The 20,186-nt window shown below is 39.4% G+C and overlaps 1 protein-coding gene and 1 pseudogene across 1 annotated transcript in view; both read left to right on the top strand.

Moving 5' to 3' along the window:
- The window catches only part of TMEM144 (transmembrane protein 144), a 65,177-nt gene that overhangs the window by 30,245 nt on the left and 14,746 nt on the right, over positions 1-20,186 (top strand). Inside the window, 3 exon segments of the mRNA XM_054717660.1 lie at positions 363-378; positions 381-570; positions 10,102-10,172. Of these exon segments, the coding sequence (XP_054573635.1) occupies positions 363-378; positions 381-445 (81 nt within the window). The 3' untranslated portion in view covers positions 446-570; positions 10,102-10,172.
- The window catches only part of LOC129149239 (40S ribosomal protein SA-like), a 37,432-nt pseudogene continuing 31,115 nt past the window's right edge, over positions 13,870-20,186 (top strand).

Here is a 20,186-nt window from a genome sequence, read left to right on the forward strand (position 1 = left end):
TCCAACCTCACCTTGCCTCTACCTAACTCTCATGGCTCTAGTCACACTGACCTTTCAGCACCTGGCAAGTATCAGGCTTTCTCTTACCACAGAGCTTTACACGTAAAGCTCTAAATTTCTACCTAGAATTTCAACCTGCTACCCTCTTTCCCAGCCCAGTTCATTGATCTTATGGGTTCTCAAGGGAATCTGGTTGATTACTTAGAGAAATTAAAACAAACAAACAAACAAACAACAAAAAAACCAACATGTAGGTGGCTAAGGAAGATGGTTATAAGGTCCTGGTAGTCTTAAGAATCTTTCCTTTTTTGTGTGTTTGACCCAGGTGTTCTTAATTACAGTCATTCTTCTTTATTATTCAGGGTCAACAAAACTACCTATTATGATATTTGCATTTTGCATCATCTTGACTGGAGCATTGTGCACTGCTTTTTCTAAAATCTAGCAACCACATGACCAGCAGGTGGCAGCAGTGATTAAGAGAAGGCCTCTACTGGACACTAGACAGATTATACTGAGAACAGAGGTCATTTTCATACCGCAAATGGATCTCAACTCATCCTGGAGTGGGTAAATGATTTTTTTTTCATAAATGTGAGAATGAAGGAAAAAATTTGCAGTCAAGTATAAAAATGAAAAATTCTTCTGATGAACTGTTTGTGAAGGTAGGACTTTAGGGGGTGACTAAAATATCTACTTTCTTACAGCATTACATCTAAGGGTGCTCTTTATTCTTTTTAGTACTTTTAAAAATTTCAAAACAAACATGCACACACAAATAAAAAAGACAAAGTTGGGAAATTTTCCAACTCAAGAGTTTCCTCTCCTACAAATAGAAGCCAGAAACTCACTCTCCTGGCCTTCCTTGGGGTAGGATGTGCTGCTCCTGACGGTGTAGCCTCCAAGCCCAATATTGTGGTCCTGCTGGGGATCCTGTGAGCTACCTAATCGAGTTGTATAATAAATTTAGCCTCATTAAAAAAACAACTCAGAAATATATTTATAGCCTATTTTAATCAACTTTAATGAAATGTAATTTATAGCCAATGGAATGCTCCCATTTTAAGTGGACAGTGCTCTGAGCTCCAGCAAATGCTCACGCATGTGAACACCACTACAATCTAGATACAGAACATTTCCAGCAACCCCAAATATTCCCTTATGCCCCTTTGTATTTAACCCCCAAGACCAGGCCACCGATGATCTGTTTTCTGCCTTTCTAGATTCTAGATTTCTGTCTATTCTAAAGTTTTAAGTACAAGGAATAACATCCGTATGTACCCTTTTGTGTTTGATTTCATTCATCTTATAGCCATTTTTATACTTTTTTTACCGTGTACAGATTATGTGTTGTAGAATTGTGCACCTGAAACCTGTATAAATTTGTTAACCAGTATCACCCTGATAAATTTAATAAAAAGGAAAAAAAAACATTTTTACTGATCTGAAACAATTATAATTCTCAATTATTTTTGCTAGTGTATATTCAAAATAACAATTAAAGCAAAAATAACTAACATTTGGAATAATTATATTTCAGTGTGTGATGTGTCATGTTCCAGGAATTCACTGTTTTAAATTTATAGTCTTGTTAATAATTCTTAGCTGCCCTTTGAGTCCATCTCTATTCTATGATATTCTGTCTTGAGGGACTGTAAAACATTAAATTGCTCAAACTAGATCACCTCCATTGTCTACAAGTTGAAAAAAGTGCATATTCTTGGGTTTTCTACAACGACCTAATGGATTATAATTTCTGAGCTAGAACGTGTGAATGTGCATTTTTTAAAAGTGTTCTTAATGATTCTTATTACACTTGTACTCTAAAATGTTTGTATTTGTGACTTTGATATTTAAAAGATTTCAATGAACTAGGTTATTAGAAAAATAAAAAAGAATATTCTGTCTTCCACTCCTAGAGGAAGAGAGAGAAAATAAAATAAGTTATCTATTTAATTTTATGAAGAATTTTTTGGAGAAAAAAAATGAAATGCTTAAAACCAATTGTTCAAATGGAATTTTGCCAAAAATAAAAACAATAATAATAACTGTGTATCATACTCTCTTTTTTTGGCTCAAACCACTTGACTTCCTCCAAGAGGTCAGTGACCAAATCTGTTTTTACTTCAAACCCTGCAGGAAATTACTCTTTTCTCCAGCAATAAAATCTCTAACACAATTCTCCCTGATAAGATCCCATTAAAACGAACAAAAATTCTCATTTATAAATGGGGATTGTCCATCAAGACCTAATGAAATAGATCACTGGAAATGAACTGGAAGGAGCAAAAGGGGAGATGATAGGCTGAAAATCAGAACCTAACTTTCTAAAGCATTCCTCATGATTTTCTTAAGTACCTCATAGGTCCTCTTAAGACACTGACTGCATTCTTCCATTGTCTCTTGTCAACAAGGTATTTGTAAGCACTGTTTCTAACTCATTCATACCTACATAATTAGAGAGTTTATAAATCTGCCTTTCACATATACCATAAAGTTTTGATTTATAAAACTCACCTCAAATATTTTTTCCAACAGAAAAGGCTGTATTGTCTCCCTTTCTTCCAAAAATATTTGAGAATTATATTGGCGCTATATATATATATATATATATATATATATATATATATATATATGTAACAAATTTATTGTGAGCTCTTTGGAAGTTGTTTTATTCATCTTTATATCTCAAAACCTAGCACAGCACATGGCATTAAAAAAAGAAAAAGACTTTTTTTTTTTTTTTTGCCATGTGCCCTGAAGAACATCTGAAAGTTACAATCCAAAATTTATTAGCCAATGATTTTTTAAAAACTGGTCCTTAGTAATTCACTGACTCACACATTAAATATTTATTAAGTGGTTTCTTGGCACTTAGTTATGATGTATTATCAGCGTTTTTGTATGTTATTGAATTTAATTTTCTAAAATCTTGCTAAAAAGTTTTGGTTTTGTGTTCATAACTGATATTGGATAATAATATCAGGGTAGTGCTTGCTCCAAAACATTTGTTAAAAATTGATATTAGTTTTCCTTAACTGTTTTGGTAGAATTCAAAAGTGAAGCTATATAGGCCTCATTTTTTTAAACAAATATGGAGTAATACAAGTTATCTATTTCTTCTTGAGTGAGCTTTCCTAATTTATATCTTTCAGGGAATTTGCTAACTTTGTGGACATTATAGAAATTATTGGCATAATATTGTTTATAATATTTCTTTTTTTCTTCCTTTCATATCTGCAGGATTTGTTGTGATGTGCACTTTTTTATTTCTGACATTGGTAATTTGTTTTTTCTCTTTCTGAACATTATATTAAAAATTTATCAACTTTCTTAATCTATTCAACAAATTAGCTCTAGGTTTCCTTGTTTTTTATTTTATTGGTTTGTGCTCTTCTATATTATTTATAGTTTCATTTAGGTTCTTAGCTTGCTCTTATTTCTCATCCCTTCTCCTTCCTCCAAAACTCTAATTTAAAATATTTGAATTTTCCCCACATCTCATTGATTCTCTGTTCATTTTTTTTATTCAGTTCTGTTCTGTTTCATTTTTAATAGTATCTATTGCTCTGTCTTCAAGTTCACTGACCTTTCCTTCTCCATTGTCCAATCTACTATGACTACCACTCTGTATACTTTTTATCTTACACATGTTCATCACTAGGTAGGAATTACATAAGAAAAACGATAGGATTTTTTTTAAAGTGTCTTGATACTGACAATAAGATTCTTCTAGCAAACAGGGACATCAGAGTGAATTTGATTGGTTTTTAGCTACTGAAGTCCTCATATGAGAACTTACATCATTTTTTTTTTTACATTGAAGACCAACTGTCTCTCTAGAAGACTATTATACTTCTTTTTAAAGACCCTGAAGAAAGTGAAAAATAAAACACAGAATTTTAGTATGTGTGTTGTTATTTACTTGTCTTTTTTTTTTTATATTGATGCTGGAGTAACCTTCCTATATATAATTGACTCATATGATATTGGAGGCTAAGAAGTCCCAAGTTCTGCAGTTGGCAAGCTGGAGACCTAAGAGAACTCAATGGCATAATTACAGTTTGAGTCCAAAAGCCTGAGAAGCAAAAGGGTTGATGGTGTGAATTCCCATCTGAGTTTGAAGGCCCAAGAACCAGGAGAGCAATGTTCTAAATTTTAGTCTAAATCTGGGTCCTCCAAAGGCAGAAAAAGGCCCATGCCCAGCTCAAAGACTGGCAGAGAGAATGAATCTCTCTTACTCAGGCTTTATGTTCTTTTCCAGCCTTCAGGGAAATAGATAAGATTCACCACGTTGGGAAGAGCAATCTGTTTCTCTCAGTCTATCTATTCAAATGTTAATCTAATCCAGATACACCCGGAATAATGTTTAACTAAATATCTGGGCACACAATGGCCCAGGCAAGGTGACACATAAAATGAACCATCCCACACATAGTAAGCCATTTTATGGTATTTAGCTTTTCAACCATGAAAAGATTTTGATTTTTAAACTCTTGAATACACTGTTTGGTGATATAATTGACCCTTAAACAATGCAGGGGGTATGGGTTACACACAGATGAAAATCTGTGTATAATTTTGACTCCCCTCCTCCCCAAACTTAACTACATAGTTGTCCTTCTGTATTCGGGCTTGATTCTAGGACTCCCCCTATGAATATCAAAATCTATGAATGCTCAATTCTCCCATATGCAATGGTGCAGATTGATGCATACAGCAAACCTCCACATTCATAGAGTACCAACCTCAGATGGAAAGCAGTACAGGTATTTCTGTAAAAATTATTTGCATATAAATGGATCCGTATTGTTAGAGGGTCAACTTGTACTGTTTTATGGAGGTTGTTTTATAATGTGTCTGAGACTATAATGAAAATATGTCTACTATAAACAGACAAAGGAATGTACAGTTTGGGAGAAATTTTTTAACTTTGTTCATAAAAAAGCCTGCCCACTTAACCATACTCCTGGATCATTTTGTAACAATTCCTCGGTATATACCTAAGAGGAATAAATGCATATATCCATAGAAAATTTTGTACAAAAATGTCCATAGTAACTGAAAACTGGAAATAATCCCACACTCATGAACAGGAGAATAGATAGACAAATTGTGTTATATTCATAAAATTCATTGAAATACTACTAATTAATATTCACATAAAGTGAGGCATCTGGCTGACTTATCTTTAGCTATTAATGTATATTAAATAATCATTTATTTAATTCTGCTGTATAAATGTATTTTCAAATTTGACCACCAGAGGGTAGTATAGGTTTAATTGTGATAGTCTTCATGTCAAAAATTGTAAATTACGGGGGGGTGGGGGAGTTAGGAGGCTTTCTTTTTTCCCCCCTTGCATCTCTCCTCTGAAATGACTATACTTTGCCATTTATGGATTTGAAATCTGAAATAGAAAATTATTATTTATCTTATATCTCTTATGTACCAATCGAATTCTCAGTGTGGTGTCTGCTTTTCAGTTATTGGATTTTCATTACTTTTTTACTTTATCATTTAATTTTCTAAAAGCTTAACACATCAAAAATAAATTCATTTTTGGAGTTGAACAGTTGCCTTAGAATATTCAGGACATGGAAGAATTTCACAGCCAGTGTTACCAACGTAGATGAATGTTGCTGAATAAATACTAAGCTAGAAGCCACATGTTTCTCACAGACATAATTCCCAAGTCATCAGGCTGCATGGCCTTAGGTTTCCCTAAGATGCTTCAATAATTCTTCGACTTCATTAGACATTTTGGGTCACAGAGACCTAGAACTATTTGCCCTGCTATTTTTGAAGACTTTTTTGCAACCAAGAAGCTAAAATGTTTCCCAATAGACCATTAAATAATCATTTGCAGTACTTGGGTGGATTCTGAATATGGATTCTTATGGGTTTTGCCATCACTGGTAGACTGAGCTGAAGGTGTGTCTTCAGTTCTATTTCCTGGGTACAGAATGATGGTTTTCTAAGGTAAATGTTGGATGCAAAGTGGGGTAGCAAATGAGTCTGATGTTTGTTTCAGCTCTGAAATGCCTAGTGGAAAATTACCATGAAACAAATTCCATGGAACTAGGAAAGTTGTACGTGTCTAAAATGCTCATAAGCTGAGATTTTGTTCAGAATCTTCTTCCTTTCTGTTTATTTAAATGACAAACATCCTAAATAATTCTGTTTCTTCACTTACATCATCATAATTGTGATACTTCCTATTGAGGACCTCAGGTCTGAAATTCAAATCACATACACATGTTGTCTTGATAATAAGGCCATCGAATGTATGGGAATGTGACATATTTCTTAAATGTGTGGTAAGAAAATCCTATATAATAAAGATGTAATATGCAAATTGACCCTCACACCCTCATATCACAAGATGGCCACCCCCATGTCATCACAAGATTGCCGCCCCATGTCATCACAAGATGGCCATCCCCAACATCATCACAAGATGGCCGTCCCATGTCGTCACAAGATGGCCACCACAAGATGATCGCCCCCACGTCATCACAAGATGGCCATCACAAGATGGCCATGCCCACGTTGTCACAAGATGGCCGGCAGGGGAGGGCAGTTGGGGGCAACCAGACCTGCAGGGGAGGGCAGTTGGGGGGTGACCAGGCCTGCAGGGGAGGGCAGTTGGGGATGATTGGGCTGGCAAGGGAGCGGTTAGGTGTCAATCATGCTGGCAGGGGAGCGGTTAGGGGATGATCAGACTGGCAGGCAGAAGCAGTTAGGGGAAATCAGGCAGCCAGGCAGGTGAGTGGATAATGGGAACTATTAGTCCTGGATTGTGAGAGGGATGTCTGACTGCCGGTTTAGGCCCCATCCCACAGCAATTGGGCCTAAACCAGCAGTCGGACATCCCCCAACGGGTCCCAGATTGGCGAGGGCACAGGCTGGGCTGAGGGACACCCCCCCCCCCCCAGTGCACAAATTTCGTGCACTGGGCCTCTAGTGTATATATAAAACTTAATCTCACAAAATATTACAGTAAATTGTTGTGCGTTTTATTATGGGGGAGGATTGAAAGCAACTTGGTATTATACACTTTCATACAGAGGATTTCTCCGGGTCTCCTCTACACTGCAAATGTGGATCACTTTTCTATGCCTGTTGCAAAAACTCTAAATGCCTAATCATTGCTTAACTTCAATGCTCTGTGGAATGGATTTCTCCTAAAAAGATGTTTCAAGATCATAAATTAAAGGAAGAAAACATAATTGCCCTCAGCTTTTTGTGTGATTTTACTGGGTTCTGCAGCCCCAGCTTTATGATGTACTTCATACTCACTCAAATATACTCAGAAAATTCTCTGATAAATACAGCAGGGCCAAAATGGTCCATTCTTATGCACTTAGGCAGTTTACTTGTCCAATAGAGAATAGCATATTATTTGAGATAGCATGGTGACTCCTTCATTCTCTCTTCCCCAATCTTAATTTCTTTCTGTCTTAATAACACACACACACACACACACACACACATCACATACACACACACACACACAGGGTGTTAGAGGTTATTTCCTGTATCTGTTACTAAAAGTAAATGCTGCCATTAATATCTTTACACATATATTTTATGGACTTATCTGTTTATGTTTACAAGGCATATTCATAGTGAAGTTATTATATCACAAAATAAATACACATTTTAAAATTTGAAAACTATTACCATAATGCTCTGCAAAAAGTTGTAACTAAATTTTAACCCTGCTAAGAAATTCTCCATATAGTTGCCAAAATAGTTTTTATCAGTTTCTTAATTATTTCCCAACTAGAGGCCTGGTGCATGAAAATTCATGCAGTGGAAGGGGGGTCCCTCAACCCGGCCTGCCCCCTCTCACAGTCTGGGAGCCCTCAGAGGTGGGAGGTGACCCAGCGATCAGGAGAAGGTGACACCCCCGTCACACCTCTGCTGCTGCCACTGCCGGCAGCACAAGCCTCGGCCGGCCCTGGTTACCTGAGCCTCGGGCAGCCCTGGGCAGCTGGAAAGCCAACATCCGAGACTTGTCTGCACCTTGGGCTGGCCCTGAAGGGACTGGGGGACTCCAGAGGCAGGCACGCGGAGCGGACGGAACCACCTGGGTCTGGCCCGGCCATGCCACATGCCTGCCGCCCCAGCGGGGCTGAGGGGACTGGGTGCCACCATCTTGTGGCTGTGGGCACTGCCATCTTTGAGGGTGTGGCAGTCAATTAGCATATTCCCTCCTTATTGGCGGTGGGCGCCACCATCTTTGTGAGGGTATGATGGTCAATTAGCATATTCCCTCTTTATTAGATAGAATGTGGTATGATTACACTGGCATCTAAGCATCTCAGTGCATCTAAATGTATATTAATTTTTGAGCAGAATTGATAGATTATCAAGTATATCAACTCCTCATATATTAAGGCCTTTCTTGTGACCTTCTAGTTTACTCTTTATAATTTTTCTAGGAGGTTTTGAGATTTAAAATTATTATTTATAGGACTCCTTTATATATTAAAGGAATTAAGCCCTTAGCCTGTGGTGTAATTATTGATAAATATTTTTCCCAGTTTATTTTTTACTTTAGTTTTGTTTGTGGTTACCATACATTTAATTCTTATATGGTATGTGTTAAGTACTCCATTTCAACAGGCAGATTTTGGTAACATTTTCAAGATAATTATTTTTTAATCTGTATGATTTTTTCTTGCACTTTTGTTTTTATGTTTTATAGTTAAATTTTTAGTTTATATAGAGTCAATGTTAGAGTAGGGGGTGAAGATTTACCTACATTATTTTCCCAAACACCTAATAATTTGTTGAATAATTCTGCTCATCTTCAGTGTTCTAAAATGCTTTTTTTTAAAAAATGTATTTGTGTTGATTTCAGAGAGGAAGGGAGAGGAAGAGAGAGATAGAAACATCAATGATAAGAGAGAATCATTGATCGGCTGCCTACTACATGCCCCACACTGGGGATCAAGTCTGTAACCTGGGCATGTGCCCTGACCAGGAATCAAACTGTGACCTCCTGGTTCATAGGTCACTGCTCAACCACTGAGCCACGCCAGGTGGGCTAAAATGTTTTTAATGAATGTCAAATCTCGATAGGTTCTTGAATCAATCTCTGAATCAAGTAATTGTTTTTTCATGTGATAGGACTACAGAGTTACAATTACTATGTCATATATCTTAAGATCATTTAGCTTGTCCACTATTATTACTCTTTCCTTCCAGGTTATTCCAGGCTATTCTTACATGTTGGCTTTTCAGGATGACTTAGAATAAGTCTATCAAGTTCCAACCAAATAACCACAATGGCAACAACACATCTGTTGGCATTTTAATTGGATAGCATCCAAATTCATAAATTTAATTGACATCTTTCAACTATTCAATATCTTTGAATTTTATTTATTTATTTATTTATTTATTTATTTTAGTAATTTGGTCATGCTACTGTGTGGTTTCCTATTAATGTTGTTTTAAAGTACCAGTTCTTGGTTATATTTATCAATCCTATTATTTATCTAACTTTTACATTTGTTTCAATCATTTTAATCCTCTTTCATTTTAAATCTGAAAATGCTTAATTAAATATTTTATTCTGTGTCTTTTAATAAGTATAAATTATTAGAAATATTAATTTTTTATAAATATAGTTTTAGATCAGTCACATAAGTTTTGATATCTAGAGTTTTTATTTTCATTTTCTAGATATTTGGCATTATTAGTTTAAATACCCTATTTTATACAAGAATAATTTCAGATACATTTAAATTTTTCCTGGTGGTTAGTTTTTAAAATTCTATTTTTGTAATTTCTATTTTTCATATAATTAATATAATCTATAGTCTTTCTATTTATTAAAATTATTGAAGCAGTTTTTGTGCATTATGATAGGATCAATTTTTGTAAATACTATATGAAAGTTTGAAATAAGATGTCAAAACTGTTCTCAGGTTCTTATATTTGGCATATCCCCATTAAATCAACATTATTTATTGTCTTTTTTTGTACCCTTTAAACCAAATATTTATTTTTTAAAAATTTAATCTGTCAGTTAATGCTTCCCAAAAGTATTGTTTTTCTATTAATTTTCTTTTGTATTTCCTGTAGGTTTGCTTCTTGAATTCTGATATTATATTACTTAATTCAGAAAGATTCCAGTTAGATCTTCATTACAGAAGGTAAAGCTTATTTTTTATAAAGTTCCACTTTTTTCTTTTGAATGCATTTTTTTTACTTAACTTTAAATGAGTTGCTTGCAAGCAACATATAGTTGAGTTTTGCTTTTTGATCCAGTATAAGAGTCTTGTTATGTAACAAGTGTTTATCCTATTTATAGTTATTCTTATAAACACTGTGTTTAATTTCAATTCTTCCATCTTATTTTACATTAACTTTTCATTTTTAATAACTTCCTTTTTCTATCTTTTGTATGTAATCTGTACTTTCTGACCCTCTGTCCTCCTTGCAATTTAGAAAGTATAGCGGCTCTTCTAAGTGTTTCTAGCATAGTGTAGTGTTGAAATATGGACTAATAGTCACCTTAGTCCTTGCTACACAAGCAGATCCCAGACCTACTGAATCCAGGATCTGGAAGTTGAAAAAGGTGTGGGCTTGCTCTTCACAAGCTCCTCAGGGGTTCTTTTGAACTCCAAGTTTTATTTTTCAGAGTTTCAAACCTATTGAACATGTGTGCAACAAACCCAGGTTTGAAAATTTGAAAGAATCTATAATAATCCTATCTAATAAAAGAGTAATATGCAAATTAACCATCACCCTGCCACACCCAAAAGCCACACCCACCAGCCAATCAGGAGCAAGTATGCAAATTAACCCAACCAAGATGGCTGCAGCCACGGAGCAAGCTGGAGGTTTGGGTTTCCCTGGCAATGGAGGAAGCCAAGCTTTCCACACACCCTGGCTGGTCCAGGCCTCCACTTAAGGCTACAAAGTTTCAATTATGGAAGATAAATAAATCCCAACAAAAATGGTGGCAGCCACGGAGCTGGAGAGAGCAGGAGGCTTGAGTTGCCCCTGGCAATGGAGGAAGCCAAGCTCCCACAGCCCTGGCCTGCCTTGATCTCCACTCAAGGCTACAAAGTTTCAATTATGGAAAATAAATAAATCCCAACAAAAATGGTGGCAGCCACGGAGCTGGAGAGAGCAGGAGGCTTGAGTTGCCCCTGGCAATGGAGGAAGCCAAGCTCCCACAGCTCTGGCCTGCCTAGATCTCCACTCAAGGCTACAAAATTTCAATTATAGAAGATAAATAAATCCCAGATCCCAGGGCCTCCGCTTGGGTCGCTGGGGGGGGGGGCGTGGCCAGCCTGCAAACCACCACAGGCCCCTCGCCCAGGCCGCCCCACACCCCAAGGGAACCCCCACCCTGATCCAGGACACCCTTCAGGGCAAACCAGCTGGCCCCCATCCGTGCATCAGGCCTCTATCCTATCTAATAAAAGAGTAATATGCAAATTGTGTGTCACTCCAACACACAATATGGCTGCCTCCATGTGGTCAAAGATGGTTGCCCGCATGTGGACACAAGATGGCCGCCACAAGATGGCCAGCAGGGAAGGGCAGTTGGGAGGGATCAGGCCTGCAGGGGAGGGCAGTTGGGGGCAACCATGAAGAGCAGGGACCCAGGCCTGCAGGGGAGGGCAGTTAGGGGTTAGCAGGCCTTCAGGGGAGAGCAGTTGGGGGACCAGGCCTGCAGGGGAGGGCAATTAGGGGCAATCAAGCTGGCAAAGGAGCAGTTAGACATCAATCAGGCTGTCAGGGGAGTTGTTAGGGGGTGATCAGGTTGGCAGGCAGAAGCAGTTAGGGACAATCAGGAAGGCAAGCAGGCGAGCAGTTGGGAGCCAGCAGTCCTGGATTGTGAGAGAGATGGGCAGTCAGACATCCCTTGAGGGGTCCCAGATTGGAGAGGGTGCAGGCTAGGCTGAGGGACACACACCCCCCCCCCTGTGCACAAATTTCGTGCACCGGGCCTCTAAAAGCATAATATGCTAATTAGATAGGATGTCCTTATAGGCGTCCTTCCAGGGCTGCTGCTACAAGGGCTGGGGCTGCTGCTGTGAGGGGCTGCTGCCCCTGTCCTCGGAGCCCCTTGCATGAATTTCGTGCATTGGGCCTCTAGTAGTAATATAAACACCTGTGTAGAATCTCATCTAATTCAAATGATTGTTAACATGTTGTTCCCTTTGTGTCCTCCCTCTCTCTCTCCTGCTCCCTCTCCTCTCCCTCCTTCCATCTCCCCCTAGAGTATCTAAAAGCAAATTCCATAAATCATGTCACATTACTTTTAACAACTTTAGACTTTTTGACTTAAGACTAGAATATTGTCCTTTATGACCACAATATTATTAACATCCAACAATTTTAACATTGATTTAAAATGATCTAATATCTGTGGCTGACTGTTACATTAATGGCCCCTTTGAACCTCTCCTCCCACTATGCAGTCATGAGACATCAATAAAGGAACTTGCTGCAAGCAGGAACTAGATAAACATAGGCATATTGGGGCCTGCCCTTTTGGAAAGCTGATGGGACCGCAGAGGAAGCCCAGTGTAGCCTCCTTGAGAATGGCAGAGCTTACGAAGAGAGGAGTCCAGCCACACAGTGATGCTTCCAGTATAGGAGTGAGTGCCGGCAATATCAGCGGAGGAAATCCAACCAATGCACAGACCCTGAGAAACAGTAAATTATTTTCTTTAAGCCACCAAATTTAGGTTTGTTGCACACCAGTAGATATGATACTTAGTTTATACTTAAATTCCCCTGATTATTAAAATAATGTCCTTTATAGCTGCTTATCACATTTTTTTTTTATTCAAAATCCATTCAAGACACATACATTGAACTCAGTAATCCCGTTTCTTTGGTGTTCTTTTATTTATACTTGTCCTCTTTCATAATTTTTTGTCTTTAATGACATTGACATTTTTATTCAATAATCTGGGCCCGTTGCCTTATAAAATATTATATAGTTTTTTTTTTTTTTTTTTTTTTTTTTTTTTTTTGTTTTTTTTTTAATATTTTTTATTGAGGTATTATATGTGTACATATCTTACCATTACCCCCCCACTATATAGTCTTGATTGGCCTGATTATTTCCATATAAACAGCTTCAGTTTAGGCTTTTTGTCAGAATATAATAGTTAATGTATACTTCACATTGTGTCATGTTAAGAAGGATGCAAAGCTTGATAACATGATTAAGGTGTTTCCCACCAGATTTATACATTATTAAAAAAATACTTTGAGTTTGTAAATGTTCTATTCCCCAATTAATTTGCACCGAATGGCTACCGCACCCATTAATGATTCTTGCCTGAGTAAATTATTATCAGTGATTACAAAAAGGTGAATTTGTAATGCTAGCATTAATTACATACTTTTCACTCAACATTCTTCTGAAAAATAAACTTTCCCTCCTCTTTCCCTTCTCTCTTTTTCTGTGGATTTCTAGAAACATTTTGCTGTTATTCAGTGTGTTAAAATTCATTGTAATCATGTTGTCCTTGATATTTAAATTCCTCAAAGATGATCAGTAGGAGACCCTCAATGCGTCCATGAGTATTTATGTACTTCCTTGCTTTCTGGTACACTAACTCACTTTGTATACCTTCTCTCACTCTAACCTTTATCAAGCCTTTCTCCAAAGAGACTAGTTCCTTTTACTGGGAAATGATATTAGGAACCAAGAATTATCTAGCGTACTTGGAGGAATCATTCTACTTATGTGTATTCTTCATTTGTTATTTATTTGCCATCCTTCTTTCTGATGTTTTGTAGTATCTAAGGAAAAGTCACATGTTGGGTCTTTCTGAATGTCATCTCTTATATAAAAGGCCTGTGGGCTGTCTCGTCGTAATGCCGTCACGACCAAATGAGCAGCGGCTCTCGAAGTGGGCGGGGTGGAGTGTGAGCTACTAGCAGCAGAAAGCTGAGTGGCGGAGGGTGGGGCAGCGAGCTATGAGCGGCGATGGGCGGGGTAGCCAGCTGAGGCAAGCAGAAGCGAGCTACTCAGGCACGATTTCGTGCACGCTGGGCCTCTAGTTTTTTTAAATAAATCTCCAGAATATTGTGGGAGAGGGGCTGGGGCTAGTAAATTATAGCAGTTTTTGTATATGTTTCTATTTATTACACACCATGTTTCAAAAAGGATATGAGTTCCCTTAAAATGTACAAACAAGATGCCCCTCACGATAGTAGCTGCCTCTCCCCATAGTGCCCAGCTGGGAAGCTGCCTCTGGTGATAGCAGCTGCCTGTTGCAATATAACCCAGTCAGGCAGCTGCCTTGTGCTATTTTCCAGCCTAGTAGTTGCCTGTCGTGTTACATAGCAGCATGTCATGAGATTTAGGGGATTCTAAGGGAATATGTGTTTTTTAAAATTATTTTTATTGAATTTATTGGGGTTACATTAGTTAATAAAATTATATAGGTTTAAGGTGTGCACTTCTATAATACATCTTCTGTCTGTTGTATTGTGTGTTCACTACCCCAAGTCATATCTTATTACATCACCATTTATCCCCCCTTTAGTCTCTCCTGCTTCCCCCACCCCCATTTCCTTCTGGTAATGACTACACTATGTCTGTCTATGAGGGTTTTTGGGTGGTTGTTTTTTTTCTTAATCCCTTAACCCTTTACACCTATCCTCCCTTCCCCCTACCCTCTGACACCTATGAGTCTGTTTCTATTTTGTTTGTTAATTTATTCTGTTCATTAGACTCCACATATAAGTGAATCACACGGCACCTGCCCCCTCTGACTGGTCCAGCCCATCCAGCACAACACTCTCCAGGTCCATCCACACCACTACAAAAGGCAAGATTTCCTTCCCTTCCATGGCCGAGCAGCATTCCACTGTGAAATGCACCACAGCTTTCTTATCCACGCTCCTACTGATGAGCACCCTGGCTGCTTCCAAATCGTGGCTTTTATAAATAACGCTGCAGTGAACATGGGGGTGCATACATTCTTTCGAATTAGTGTTTTGGGTTTCTTCAGATAAATTCCCAGAAGTGGAACCACAGGGTCATAAGGCAGTTCCATTTTGAATTTTTTGATGTAACGCCGCACTGTTTCCCACAGTGGTTGCACGGGTCTGCATTCCCATCAACAGTACATGAGGGGTTTTGTTTTTTTCTTCACATCCTTGCCAACACTTGTTGGTTGTTGATTTATTGATGATAGCCATTCTGGCAGGTGTGATGTGATATCTCTTGTGGTTTTAATTTACATTTCTCTGATGATTAGTGATGTTGAACATCTTTTCACATGTCTATTGGCCATCGGTATGTTCTCTTTGAAGAAGTGTCTATTCAGGTCCTATGTCCTTTTTTTAATTGGATTGTTTGTTTTTTTGGTGTTATGTTTTGTTATAAAATTTGAGAATCAAATTAAAGATATAACTGAATTAGAACTCATCAAATAAGAGTCCATATTGATATAAATAGCTGGTAACTACAAATAAAAAGGAAAAATTCTACCTTAGAGCTCTACTAATAAATGCTAAAGAAATGATGAAATTAGAAAATTAATATTTTGCAGCCATATAGTAATAGTAATAATTGTTTCAAGGTAAGAAACATCAAGGGGTTAAATTTTAATGAGGAGCAAAATATTTATACATACAGGGTATGGCAAAAGTAGGTTTACAATTGTGAGTACCAGAAACAGTTTATTCTGATATTATTATTTATTGATTATTATATTACTAGGGGCCCAGTGCACGAATTCGTGCACCTTGAAAGGAACTGTGGGTCGTGAGTTTGTGCTGGGCCCAGGGGCGGGTCTCGGCCCATCCTCCACACCCCTGCCTGGCCCCTCCCACCCTGGCCCCCGGGTCCCCTGTCTGCTGGCAGCCTCACTCCTGCCGCCACCGCTCCCACGTGCTGATGGCGTGTAGTGATTGGGGCCGGCACCAGCAGCGAGTGCGAGCGGAGGCTCCAGCGCCGGCTGCAGGTGTGAGTGGGGTCATCGCTGGCAGCGGGTGCAAGCTGTGGCTGCTGCCTCAATCGCCCCTCAGGAGCAGGTGGAGGTGGAGAAACCCTGAGGGGCATTCGAGGCTGGCAGCTGCCTCTCGCACCCGCTGATGGTGCTGAGCAATCAGGGCCAGTGCTGGGCGCCGGCAGCAGGTGTGAGCAGCGGCTCCGGCACTGGCAGTGGGTGTGAGTGGGGCCAGTGCCAGCAGCAGGTGAGACTGTGGTGCACCCAATGAGACTGTGGTGCACAGGAGCTAAGAATTTTCAGTAATCACCAGCGGCTTGCCCTGATGACAGCGACCAACCACCCGCCTTGGTCTGACGCCCCCACTCATATGCTGCACCATCCCGCCACACGGCATGTCCCGTGCTCTGCTGCCTGCTGCTGATGCCTGCCATGTTCTGCGCATGCCTCCTGGTGCTCAGTGCATGTCATAGCAACCAATTGTTCAGTTGTTCGGTTGTCCGATGTTTGATCTATTTGTTTATTAGGGTTTTATATATATAGATAGATTGCCTATACAAACAATTGAAAAGCTACTTTTATCCCACCCTGTATATATGCATACACACATGCATATTCATACACATATAGAGAAAAAGGAAAAAATAATGGCACAGCAACTATTATAGAACACTAACAGTTAAAGAATTTGAGCAATGGGAATATAAATTTTTATGTACTTTTTCTAACTTTTTGGCAAAGATGACATTATCAAAATTTCAAAGTTATCCAAAATCTCATCAACTCAGACCCTATTAATCCAGCCCCCAATATATAACATCTTCATTTAAGTGTTTTATTCTTAAAATTATTATTCAGGATTTCTGTAGACCTTCCAGTGGCTATATTTGAAATTCAAGGGAAGAAAGTATTTCTTTAAAATAGATTTAAATGTCTGTCAAAAGTGAAAAACTAATAATAAAGACTAGAGTTTAATTTTTTAAATATTCAGCAAATAGTGATTGCAAGTTTAGTTTTTACAGAGCCAGGCAGTATTCTAGGCTCTGGGTTAAAAATGAGATTTGCCAGAAAGACGTGACCACATGGCCATGTATTCAGGGAAGGAAGCAGGTCACTGCACACTTGCATGGATGGGGGACGAACTAATCTTTCTTTGATGTGTATCCATGTGCTCTTTCTACCAGTTTAACCTTTTGCACTCGGATGTCGAGTGTGACTCAACACGGTTAGCATCGGTAGCAGCTCGTTTTATACTCTTTGAATGTATCAGTAATTTGAAATATAAAAAAATCCAAATAAATAAGTTTGTATGAAAAGAAACTCCAGTTTTTTATTCTACTGCCGTGCTTTGTAAAATCTGGGGTATTTAAAAAATTAAATCCCGAGTAGAATAAAGGAATCGAGAAAAAAGCGAGCGAGTGCAAAGGGTTAATCTACTGATCCTTTGTGGGACACACCTTTAGTGGGCAATGCCTGCCCTCAGGCTCTGTGTTAAATGCAATACAAATAACACATAGACTCTACCTTCTAGGAATTCAAATTTAGATAGAGGAGATGAGGAGGGGGAAAAGATATATTCATAATCTGAATATAACAGAGACAAATAATAAAGCTATGGGGGGAAAACATAAGAAAAAAAAGATTAATTCTCACTGGGAGATATGCCATGGATGCACCTTTTATTTACAGCTATGTAGACAGAGAAAAAGCTGTAAAAAAAAAGGGGGGGGGGGAGTGGGGGAGTGTGGAAAATGCAGATTATATTTTGAGAAAAGAGAATCAAATCGTAGGGTCAAGTTGGAAGCACAGGCCACCCACAGGTTCTCCACTGCATTGTCATTCTTTGCAATCCAAGAAGCTGTGAATTTACAGACTCCTTCAGTCCCTGGAGGACTCAATTCAAGCCATCTTTACAAATTAATATGAAATCATTGTTTTGTCATCGCCCTCCCCCACCGCCCATAATTCCAAGTTAAGGGCCATCAGATGTAATAATGAGATCATAAAGATTAAGCCTTGACAGAAACCAAGATGGCGGCATAAGGTAAACACCTAACTGTTGCCTACCACAACAATTTTGAAACTACAACTGGAAAACAGAGCGCACACCGTCCAGAACCATCGGAAAGCTGGCAGAGTGGAAAACCTACAACTAGAGAAAAAAAAAGAGGGGGACGCTGAGCCTCAGGAGCTGTGGAGGTTCGGAGATCCGTGAGCGCGGAAAGGGCGGGTGGATGAATACACTGCAGGCTTGCTCGCAGCATGCAGAGAGAGAGGGCAGCAGACGTTGCGTGGCTAGCTTTCTTGTTTGGGAGAAAAACAAAACCTCCCGACTGCACTGAAATCTAGCTGCGGTCGGGGAGAAACTGGTCTGTTTGGCAGCGGGCAAGGCTCGAAAGCTGCCTTCTCTCAGAGGCGCGCAGCCATTGATTAGGGCACAGAGAAAACGGCCCTCTTAGGGCGGCGCGGACGGAAACCAAGTTTGTCTGCGCCATTCTGAGACTCCGCCCCATCCAAGCTGAGCACAGCCCTCCCAGTGGCTGGATTTCTCGTTCGGGAGAAAAACAAAATCTCTGGTCTGCACTGAAATCCAGCCCTAGCTGGGGAGAAACTGGTCTGTTAGGCAGCGGGAGAGACTCGAAAGCTGCCTTTTCTCAGAGGCGCACAGCCATTAATTCGGGCACGGAGAAACCGCCCCTCTTAGGGCGGAGCAGACGGGAAACCAAAGCTTGCCTGCGCCACCCTGAGACTCCGCCCCATCCAAACTGAGCACAGAAGCTCTCCCAGCAGAGACACTGCTGATCCTCACAGCCAACTGGCTTGGAGATCAACTCCCGCCAGTGATCCCAACAATCCCAACCACTCTGAACTCCAGTTTCTGGGGACACGCGGGGGACCCAGACGCCTACGGGACTCTCGGCCATCGGTCGGAGAGTAAGAGTGACTTTTCTGTCGGTCTGGATGACACCAGATTTCAACCACTCTCATAAGGGACACATTCAAGAGGCAGACTCAGTGAGCACCAAAGCCCTACTGTGTCTCCAGCACAGCAATTCTTCCGTTATAGACACAGCAGGCCCTCACAACCAATTGGACCGGAGGTCAATTCCTCCCAGTGTACCAATAGCAATCAGGGCTTTTAACTACACCAAGACTTTCCACTCAGTCCACAAAGGGGAGTACCAAGAGCGACCACCTAGGGTGATTGGGGAAACTGAGCTACCGGCCCCTATAGGTCACCGACCACACAAAGCCACTCCATCAATACAGGGAGACAGCCAAAATGTGGAGACATCGAATTATGTCACAAGTAGGAGAGATAGATGAAAGCAAACTAATGGACAACACAGTGTTCAGAACCATATTTATAAGGTTACTCAAGAATCTTCTAAAAACCGCTGAGAAACTTGAAGAGACCTTCAAGGACCTAAATGAGAATACCAAAAAAATGGAAAAGGACCAGTCAGAAATTATGCATACACTGTCTGAAATAAAGAATATACAGAGTAGACCACCACACCCGAAGAGTCAAACCAAAGATCTGGAATATGAGGAAGAAAAAAACACTCAACCAGAGAGGTGGAAAGAAGAATCCAAAAGTGTGAGGATAGCATAAGGAGCCTCCAGGATGGCTTTAAGCGTACCAATATCCGAATTTTTGGGGTGCCAGAAGAGAGAGAGCAAGATACTGAAAACTTATTTGAAGAAATAATGACAAAAAACTTCCCCCACCTGGTGAAAGAAATAGACTTACAGGTTCAGGAAGCGCACAGAACCCCAAACAAGAGGAATCCAAAGAGGACCACACCAAGACACATCATAATTAAAATGCCCAGGGCAAAAGACAAAGAGAGAATCTTACAAGCAGCAAGAGAAAAACAGTTAGTTACCTACAAGGGAGCACCCATACGACTGTCAGCTGATTTCTCAACAGCAACTATGCAGGCCAGACGGGAATGGCAAGAAATATTCAAGGTGATGAATAGCAAGAACCTACAACCAAGACTACTCTACCCAGCAAAGTTATCATTCAGAATTGAAGGGCAGATAAAGAGCTTCACAGATAAGAAAAAGCTAAAGGAGTTCATCACCACCAAACCAATATTATATGAAATGCTGAAAGGTATTCTTTAAAAAGAGGAAAAAGAAGAAAAAAGTAAAGATAAAAATTATGAACAACAAATACATATCTATCAACAAGTGATTCTAAAAATCAAGTGAATTAAAAATCTG

This window comes from Eptesicus fuscus, chromosome 6 (genome assembly GCF_027574615.1).
Source record: "Eptesicus fuscus isolate TK198812 chromosome 6, DD_ASM_mEF_20220401, whole genome shotgun sequence".
Taxonomy (NCBI): Eukaryota; Metazoa; Chordata; class Mammalia; order Chiroptera; family Vespertilionidae; genus Eptesicus; species Eptesicus fuscus.